We start from the raw sequence: 10,424 nt of genomic DNA, 5'->3' as shown, positions 1-10,424 counted from the left end.
GGATGGCATCTAGATCTATGTGTTTGTTTATGGCGTTGTGGTTGGAGTGCCAGGCCTCTAGGAATTCTCTGGCATGCCTTTGCTTAGCCTGTCCCAGGATAGATGTGTTGTCCCAGTCGAAATGGTGGCTTTTTTCATCCGTGTGTAGGGCTACGAGGGAGAGAGGGCTGTGTCTTTTTGTGGATAGCTGGTGTTCGTGTATCCTGGTGGCTAACTTTCTTCCTGTTTATCCTATGTAGTGTTTGTGGCAGTCCTTGCGTGGAATTTTGTAGATGACGCTGGTTTTGTCCATGGGATGTACTGGGTCTTTTAAGTTTGTTAGTTTTTGTTTGAGAGTGTTAGTGGGTTTGTGTGCTACTAGGATTCCGAGGGATCTTAGTAGTCTGGCTGTCATTTCTGAAACTTCTTTGATGTATGGTAAGGTGGTTTGGGTTTCTGGCTGCGTTTGGTCTGCTTGTCGTGGTTTGTTCTTGAGGAATCTGAACACTGTATTTTTTGAGTATCCGTTCTTCTTGAATACGTTGTATAGGTGGTTCTCTGTTTTATGTAGTTCATCTGTGCTGCAGTGTGTGGTGGCTCGTTGGAATAGTATAGTGATACAGCTTCATTTGTGTGTGTTGGAATGGTTGCTGGTGTAGTTGAGTATTTGGTCAGTGTTTGTCGGTTTTCTGTATACGTAGGTTCGTAGTTCTCCGTTGTCCTTTCTTTCGACTGTGACGTCCAGGAATGCGAGTTTGTTGTCGGTTTCTTCCTCCTTGGTGACATCACCACAAACGCCAGGAACCCCATCCAGGAGAAAGATATAAATAGAAAGGAGACAACAGCTTCGCTTCACTTGGAGGTCGCCACTGATGATGTTACCTAGCCAGGTAACGAAACGTCTGGATATCAAACCCACAGCTCAACGAACAAACCTACACCCTATATTTACCACCAACGCTAAAATTTGGAAAACAAGGAGAAAACATGGACGGCATATATAGTCAGGTCTCTGAATCATTGATGTGTCGTGGATTTGATTAAAAAGCACAGGGAAACAGAACCATGTTGGCTAGTTCTGATGTGGAACTAAGACATATAAATTGCCCAAATGGCTGATATTTTGTATGTTCCTAATCAATAGGATTTAGTATTTATCACGTGGAAGCTAACATGGTAAATTGCTGATGGCAGTATCAAGATATATAAATCCCGAAAACAGTCCTTCATTTTCATTGCTATACCTTGAACTGTAATTTTAATAAATCTTTACTGTTGTGCTCAAAGATCGAAAGTAAAACAACTTTCTCACCTTCTGACTGCATCGAGTTTACTTAGAAATTCATATACGCGAGCGTGGTAATAATAGCACTTAGCTGCAACCAAGTCTAGAGCCCGCCGATTCTGAGCAGCAATCTTTTGCATCAAATCATCTGAGCATTTCTGTGCCTGTATTACAGAAAAAAAAAAGGAAAATGTCATAAACACTGGGTTTCTTTAGTGCCACCTTCCACTCTATTTTGAAGGTGCTAAATCCTACCAGAAGGTTCCAATATCACTTGCAAGTCAGTAATCTTCAAATGCAGCAGGAAACAAGCAGAAGCGTCAATTTTCAACCACTGCAGGTTTTTCCATCTGAAATCACTGCACTCTTCCAATTCTGGCCTCTTGTGCATCTTCACTTTTCCATAAGTATACCACTGGCAATGATGCCTTCAGTTGACTGCACCTAGAATTTTGTTCCTAATACTTTGTGCTTCCTCCTCTCAAAATTGCTCCAAAGGACCAAATGTTTACATTACAGCACATCAACCTCACACACCGCACACCCCCAACTTTCAAAGGGTTTTTGTATGGAGCTTAGTGTTAGATTAATCGACCTGTGAGCTCACTTACTGCATTAAAATTGCAATATAAATGTAAGGTGAATCAACTTGAGGTCCGCACATATACACTTTACAGAAGACAGGCCAGATGGAACACCTGGGTGATTATCTCTCCCTTACCAGGAGGCACGGAGGTAAAATGGAGTGTGGCAATTGTCACAGTTCAGTCAGAGGTTGAATCTAACAAAGGACTCTCTGGTCTGGAATCTTGGGCTTTAATGCTCAATCAAGAAGTGCCTTTACATCAGGTCTTTGGGAAGCTGGAATGTCACTTTTTTCATTATGAGCCTGGACTAGACTTGAACCGTTAGCTGAGTTTCACCATCTCTATAACCACAAAATCCCAGCCTGAGAACTTAACGTCAAAAGGAGTCAACTCATATCTGGATTAAAAGTAGCCCCCTCTTTCAAAATCTATTTAGGAAGTTTAAAGATGATATCTCCATTATAATAGTGTGGACTAGATTCAAATAAAACAATCACAGAAAATTAAAGATTTTAAGTTGTGTGAATTGTCAGTCGATTGCATTTTGAAAATAAGACAATGCAAAGCTATAACTGATGCACTTTCTTGATCAGTATGTGGGACTGAATTTAACACCTACCCCCTTTCCCACAACTGAACAATGGGAAGGAGAGGTATGGAGAGCAGACAGCATAGAGTAGACATCTTCCCCACTTTCAGGCACATGGAAGGGTCAAGAGCATCCTCGAATCCCTAAGGTCATTTGAGTTCCTTATCAGTGGCCACATCTCACCATCGATGCATTCACCTAACACAGGCAGGGGCCAGGCCAGCCCGCAGATAAACCTTGGTGGACGTGTCTATGACCTTGTTGAAGTTGGGACCATTCCTTCTTAGGCATGCTCTCAGCAAAGGACACTTGCTGGGGCCCCTCTGAATGATTCTGGCAATGCTGCCCAATTTACCCATGTTCTTGGGCTCCAGCAACAATCCTCACTCTCCGGCTTACTACAGTAACAATAACTCTGAAGAGGCTGGTCACATGCCTCCCTATACCAGGAAAAGTGGCATGAAAATTCCCGGATGGGGCTGGGAACTGTGAATGGCAGCCAGTGGGCTAATTAGAAGCTAATCTCAACGTGGCTCCTGGGAAAGGTCATGATAGGTTTGTTACCAGCTCTGCAAGGAAATAAATTTCGCTTCTGGAATCAGTTGTTAAAATCCCAACACACGCAGCACATTAATGCGATAAGTATGTTCTAGTGATCAATTACCTGGTCAATTTAGTTGTCCACGGAATAACAGTCAGATTCTGCTTTGGCTCAGTGACAACGCTCTCACATCTGAGTCAGAAGACCATCTGTTAAAGCCTCATTCCAAAGACTTGAGCATGCACTCTAGGCTAACTCTTCACTGCTGTACTGGAAGAATGCCATAATCGTCAGAAGTGCCATCTTTCAGACGTGATGTTAAACTGAATTACCTGCTCAGGCGGGCATAAAATATTTGCCTGCACTGGTGAAGAGTAGGGAAGTTCTTTCCATTGCATGACTAGGATTTAAGTAATTCACAGGCTGGAAAATGCTTTGAATTGTCCAGTATCTGTGGGACATTAACTCTTGCTTTTTATTAAAAAAGCATTTGATGTTTATTGAATTGGTAACTGGGGGACGTTGTTTTGTACAATGTGGCTATCAAACTTCTCTGTAAAACTGAAACTGCACTACAACTGCAATTCTTTGGTTGTGAAGGAATTTGAATTATTCAGAAGATGTGAGAGGAGCTAATAAATCCAAGTGCTTTCTTTAATTGCTACGAAGTTACAAAACTTTTCTTAAGCAGCTTATAAATTAGTGAAAGTTGTTACTGCTTATTTAAGATTTTACAGTGTGCACATTTCTATTGGATGACTATCTTTGAAGTCAAAACTCACTCACCTCAACATATCGTTTGTTGTTCGTCAGGTAAATGACAAGTAAAAGCTGAAGGTAGGCCTCTGCCTCAGGGAGAAGTGGTACTGTGGCAGCTTTCCCTGTTCGAGGGCGAAATTGTACATCTCCCTCTGTATCCATGGGCTTAAAGAAAGAATGACAGTTAGAAAACAGAACTGCATTGCATTGTCTACACAGCAATCATTTTTAATTGACCTGTAAAAAAAAAACCAGACCATTCTAGGGATTGAAGGCTCGGTGTGGTAGTTCTTTTTTGTTTCACACACCATACCCGGTGAATTTAACAATGCACACCCCTACCTTCCAGATAAAGGTGAGAAAACCATTTCATCTGCACTGTTTCTCAAAACAAACTATATGGAATTATAATGTTTCCAAGAAGTGATCATCATAAAAAACCTATCTGCTTTAAGGAAGGAAATCTGCCATCCTTGCAGTTCTGACCTACATGTAACTCCAGACCTTTAGCAATGTGGTTGACTCTTAACTGACCTCAGCAAGCCACTCAGTTCAAGGGCAATTAGGGATGGGAACCATCCACATTCCATGTAAGAATAAAAAATTACAAGCATTTGGATTATATTCAACAGTTTAGCTACCCAACTCATGTTAACTTGTCAGCTAAGAAAATTAATTCTAAATTAATCTCATTTATACTGATCAGACTACTGATCGCAAATGTAAATTCAAAAGTGAGTGATGAAATTACACATTACTGAACCACCTTTAGTTTGTCAATTAATCATTCTGGCTGGTTTAATACTTCTAATATTTACATTTATAATTCTAATGTTAATAAATAATTTTTAATTTATGTTTTCAAGAATCAGTAACAAGGGTATAATGATTTCACTCAGCTTGCACACATCCTGACACAAGGTTGGTGTGTCAAATGGTTCTACGATCCAAATCACTTGATGCAAGATAGTTTGGCAATGCAAATTTTAGTTATCCTTTAACTTCTCAGTAGGGGCTAAATGGTAAACTCGAGATGATCCCTCGAGAGGAAATTCAGGTGAATGAGTTAAGGATTCCCTTTAGGAAATAATGGGAATCGACGATGTGGTAATAAGGAGGGCAAGTGTAATTCAGGTGGAGATTACCCATGAATGATAGAATAATCTCAAAGTAGCAAATGCTTCCTTCTGCCCTGATTTGTCTAAAACATTTGATGAATTTCTTGTTCAGCCAAATAATTACCTTGGATTTGCACATTAACAATCATTAAAACATCTACCAAGTGCTCAGTGTTCAACACTAACCTCTTCAAGAAAAGCCAGAAGGAAATCGCGCATCGAGGTGTTTGATATGAAGAAACCATTGATGGCCTTGTAAAGGACAGTGGGGTTCAATCTGCGACAGGTTGGAGGAAGTGCTCGCAGCGCCCGCAGGACAAACCGTGGTTCTTTACTCGAAACAGCTTTCTCAATCTGCTTCACATGTTCTTTAATATCTGAAAGGAAAAATATTAATGCCTTGTTTCAAACTAACTGGAATTATTGTTTTGATGTTGATTCCTACCATCAAATCCCAATGACCTTGTGACCACTGAGATTTTCCCACCCATGATCAGCTGCCCCTTTACAAAGTTGTACTCTCCACATGTTTCAACAGGAGACAATCTTAAAAAGGTATCAAACTCACTTCCTGTAACGTCTTTCCCAGCACATTTTACTGATAACATTCCTACTGTTGCAAAACATTGTATGGGCACCATGAGCTAGCCCATGCATCTCTCACACACACTGCCCACATTGCTGGTGATGGTTTGCCATACACTTCAGAATACAAACTCTATTCACTGCTCCATGCTAGGGTGCATACTGTAAACAGATTCAATGAACATCATGGCTACGAATCAAAATTCACCTTGTTCTCCAGCGCCCTGAAAACTAGAGGCAACAGCCTTAATAGTCACTGTTCTCTGAACTACACAACAAAATTTTCCCCAGTGTTTTTTTTTTGAAAAGCTGCCAATTCTAATAATTCCAATTGATAGCTACAATAACTGAATCATTCTAATAGGACCTTTTCTAGAGCAGGTTCATGCAACATTCATTATAAGCCCAACTTCGCAATGAAAGGTATCATACTTGATAATTTCTGAGGCACACTATCAGCTGGCCATCGATGTGTGTCTGAATACAATATGCAGTATATGACGGCACCTTTATACAATGGGTAAAAACAGGAATTAAGCAACAGAGTTGGGGATTAATCACTAATACTTAAATTTTAAAACACTCGCTATGATGGAAAATATGGGTTGTGAATTTAACTTAATTAGAAATTACACAAAATTTAAAGACACTTCCCTGTGATTTGCCTGCTAAGACATAATAGAAATAAAAAATTCTCACCTTCTAATTTTTTTTGTGACCTCACCCTAACCATCTAGCCTCTTTTATCTCTAAAACCAGATGTATCATATACTTCTTTTCCCTCTTATTTTGACCTCTTGCACAATTTCCATTTTCTCCAACTCACCTCTGACATCGGAATTCAATCAGTTCATGCTTCAAAGTTAGAATTCTCTCCCAAAACATGTTGGCTTCAACACTACCTCTAGACCTCTGAAAGTGATCTGTATGACTGGGGGCTTTGTCAACCCTCTGAATATCTGTGTCCCACCTCTAGTGATTACTGTAAATCTTGGCCTATAAATCAGGCCAGCATCTAAGGACCTCAGCCCGCTTGGTACACCAGCCTCATTCCTGAAGAAGGGCTTATGCCCGAAACGTCGATTCTCCTGCTCCTCAGATGCTGTCTGGCCTGCTGCGCTTTTCCAGCACCACACTTTTCAACTCTCAGCATCTAAGGAAGCCAGATTCTTCCAGTACCCCACAAAACAAAAATCAAGTTTTTGCATATATTTGGCATACAAATTGAGTCCACTTTTCAATCACAGCATGCTACACTTGCATTAGCCATCAATTTTTAAAGGGGCTATGGGGAGTGAGGTTGAAGCCCAAGATCAGCCATGATCTTATTGAAGGGCAAGTGTGCTGGGCCATTGCTTGTACCCCTGCCCCTGTTTCTTGTGTTCTTTACATGTTTTTTTACACACCAGTACCTAATAATACAGCATTAGAAAACAAGCAAACAATACAGGCTGTGGATGCTAATAACATTTCAAAACAATGGCCACATATTCTGGTGGCTTGTTTCTGTATGTGTATCGGGATCCCGACTTTGGACAGGCTTCGAGGTTTTAAAGTTTGACTGAATTACCAAAATTTATAGTGTGGTTCTGTAGCACCCTGGGGCTTTTTCCAAACCCAAGGCTCCATATTAGTAAGTTGTTGTTGACAGAAACTGGATTACTTCCACAGCTTTTTCTCCACTACTTTTCATAAACACAAAATGAGGTGGGAAACCGTTATTTGTCACTGCTGAAAAGGTCATCATCCTAATGAAGCTATTAATGAAGTAATAAGTAATGATACAAATTAGACAGATATTAGATTTGACAGTAAGGCTTGTGAGCATCAGACTGATAACTAAGAGTTTGTAAATTAAAATACCACCACAGCAAGTACAAAACTGAAGAATCCAGTTTACAACTTGTTCTTGTTTGTAACTTGCATTAGGATAAATCATTTACTGCCTTTTGAACAAGATTGCAGCCAAGAAAATTTCTGAGATTGTTGTAAAGTCCAACCAGCCCACTAAGAGAACTTGATCTGACCTGCAAACAACTAATATATCCACTTCGGAACAATACAAAAATAGAATTGCTTGATGCAAATCACCAAGATTCATCGGATTCAACAACTGTTGACAAATCATTTCAAGCGATCTTTATTAGGCAGGACCTTTGGGGCATTGATAAACGCAGGGATCTTGGGGTGAAAGACCACAGCTCCCTGCAAGTGGCAGTACAAGTAGATAAGATGGTAAATATCGGTTGGACCACTGATTATAAACGTTTAGTTAGGCCACATTGAGTGTAGTTCTGATCACCACACAATGGGAAGGATGTGGAGTCTTCGGAGAGGGTGTAAAAAAAGCTTACTAGGATTGTAGTGCCTCGATTATAGTGTATTATCTATGAAGAGATTGGACAAACTGGATAGTTTTAACTACAGCATCAGAGGCTGAGGAGGAACCTAATAAAACTATGAAAGGCACGGATAGGGTGAATCATCTTTTTTGCTGAGTGGAAACGTCAAATACTATGGGCCATTGGTGAGAAGGGAAAAGCTTAAAGGATATGTGTGAGATAAGGTTTTCTTTTAAAACACAGGGGACTGTAGGTGCCTGGAATGTGGTGCTATGAAAATTGGCAGATGCAGCTATGATAGCAACGTTTCAACAGGCACATGAACAGACAAGGAAGAGAGAAAATTAGATCATATGCAGGCAGATGGGATTAGTTTAGAATGGCATATGGCTAGCACAGACATGGAGGGACAAAGGACGCATTCACATGTTATACTGTTCTATGATCGTGACACTAGAGAGACAGTATCTGGAGTGCTGGGCAAAGTCTTGGTCACCTTATTTAAGGAAGAATGTAAACATGTTGAAGATAGTTCCTAAAATGGTTATTAAACTGATACCGGGTTGCCTTCTGAGGAAAGGTTAAAATAATAAGAGGCCTAACTAAATAAAGCTAAGGTAGGGTTGTGTAATAGTCTTTTCTGTATTTGATGTGCAGACTGATCTGTCTCTAACCCACAAAGGTAATCTATCTGGGATAATTTAAGATACATAGTGATAGGTTTCTTTGGGAAAACTTTGCTCTTCAGGATAATCAGACCCGTACAGCTTTCAATTCAACTTCATGCTCATTTTATCGACTCAACATATTTATTTATTCTTTCATGGGACATGGTGCTCCTTGCAATGGCCAACGTTTATAACCCACTCTTGAATGGAGACAGTGGCACAGTGGTGATGGTGCTAGATTAACAAACCAGCCTGCTACTCTAGGACAAAGGTTCAAGTGCCACTTCTGCTGCTGCTGAAATCTAAATTCAATCAGTAATTAAGTGAATGCAGAATACAAATTAACCTTGAATTTGGTGACTTTCTAGATAATGTCAGACAACAATTAAGGGTCGACCACATTGCTGTGGGTATGGAGTCACATGTAGGTCAGGACAGCAAATTTCCTTCCTTAAAGCACATGAGTGAATCAGGTTGTTGTAAAAACCTATCGACAAGAGTTGGTGTGCTCACCATTACTGAGACTGCCTGACAATTCCAAAGTATTAATCAGATTAAAATTCCAGCAGCTGCCATGGAGGGATTTAAACCAGCATTCCAACATTAACCCAGGTGACTGGATTACCACAGCTATGTATTTATGAGCAAGGGGACTGAAGTCATGCTTGACAGTAATAATCATCTTTGTATGTTATATGTAGGATGATCCAGTTCTCTGTACCTAATCCCCACTGTTTCATTGAGATAATTTATGTAGAGTTTACTTGGGGATAATTCTTTATGAATATTCTACCCAACCCCTGCATGATGATGTTCGGTTTTCTCCCCGCCCTCAGCCCCACTGTTTAGATTGAGCAGGCTGAGTTTATCACTTGTGAATCTTTGCTCCACCACCTACCCACAATCATCCAGCTCTCTGCCCCCATACCCCCACTGTTTAACAGGGGTCATGATTTGGAGGATATTTTAGAATACAAACTCTGCTCAGTTCAGTTCTCTTCCCAATCTGTTTGGATCAGATTGAGATAAATGACTTTATATCTTCTGGATATTTTACCCTCACGCCAGGTTCTCTGCTCCACACCCCCATAATTTCAATTTTAAGTTTGGAAATGATTGTTATAGAGTCATAAAGATGTACAGCATGGAAACAGACCCTTACCTGCCAGCACCCAGCCCATATCCCTCCATACCCTTCCTATTCATATACCTATCCAGCTGCCCTTTAAATGTTGCAATTGTACCAGCCTCCGCCACTTCCTCTGGCAGCTCATTCCATACACGTACCACCCTCTGCATGAAAACGTTGTCCCATAGGTCTCTTTTGTATCTTTCCCCTCTCACCCTAAACCTATACCCTCACCCTAAATCTATACCCTCTATTCTGGACTCTCCTTTGCAGATAGTGAAACAGTTCTGTCTTCATTGCAAGATTACCTGGGCAACATTTCCTTTTGGATCTTTTTTTTACATAGACAACCCCCACCCCCAACATACACAATGCCAGTGGGATTTAGTTCTCACTGCCCCTCAGGACCACTCTGTCTAGATTGAGACAGTTGAGGTTTACTATTTCTAAATTTTTTATATATACATTCACACACATATATAAATAATGTATATATTGTTCAGCATCCCCCCCCTCTCTAAATCCCGTGTTTCACTGGAGGATTGTAGGTGTGGGGCTGATTATTCCTTGTGGATATTTTAACCCTAAACCACTCCTACACCATGCTGTGGTGGAATTCAATTCCCTGTGCCCAACTCTGTTTGGATTGAGTTTATTTCTAGCAGATATTTTAAGCCCCTCTCCAGGATGATCCAATTCCCCCCCAACCAAGAAAAATTCAGTCCCGTATCACCTAGGATGATCTATTCTTCCCCACTCCCCAGGATGATCCAGTAGCCCCCCACTCGCAAATCCCCAGAATGATCCAGTACTCCCCCCCCAACCCCGGATAATCCAGTACT

At 40.7% G+C, this 10,424-nt stretch overlaps 1 protein-coding gene across 1 annotated transcript in view; it reads right to left on the bottom strand.

The window, feature by feature from the left end:
* psmd3 (proteasome 26S subunit, non-ATPase 3) overlaps positions 1-10,424 on the bottom strand; it is a 23,932-nt gene that overhangs the window by 12,187 nt on the left and 1,321 nt on the right. The window contains exons 2-4 of the mRNA XM_043674939.1: positions 5,045-5,235; positions 3,768-3,905; positions 1,292-1,428 (exon numbers count right to left, since the gene is read on the bottom strand). Coding sequence (XP_043530874.1) covers positions 1,292-1,428; positions 3,768-3,905; positions 5,045-5,235 — 466 coding nt within the window. The remainder of the gene's footprint in view (positions 1-1,291; positions 1,429-3,767; positions 3,906-5,044; positions 5,236-10,424) is intronic.

The sequence above is a fragment of the Chiloscyllium plagiosum genome, chromosome 33 (assembly GCF_004010195.1).
Source record: "Chiloscyllium plagiosum isolate BGI_BamShark_2017 chromosome 33, ASM401019v2, whole genome shotgun sequence".
Lineage (NCBI taxonomy): Eukaryota > Metazoa > Chordata > Chondrichthyes > Orectolobiformes > Hemiscylliidae > Chiloscyllium > Chiloscyllium plagiosum.
This window is presented reverse-complemented; position numbering and strand designations above follow the sequence as displayed.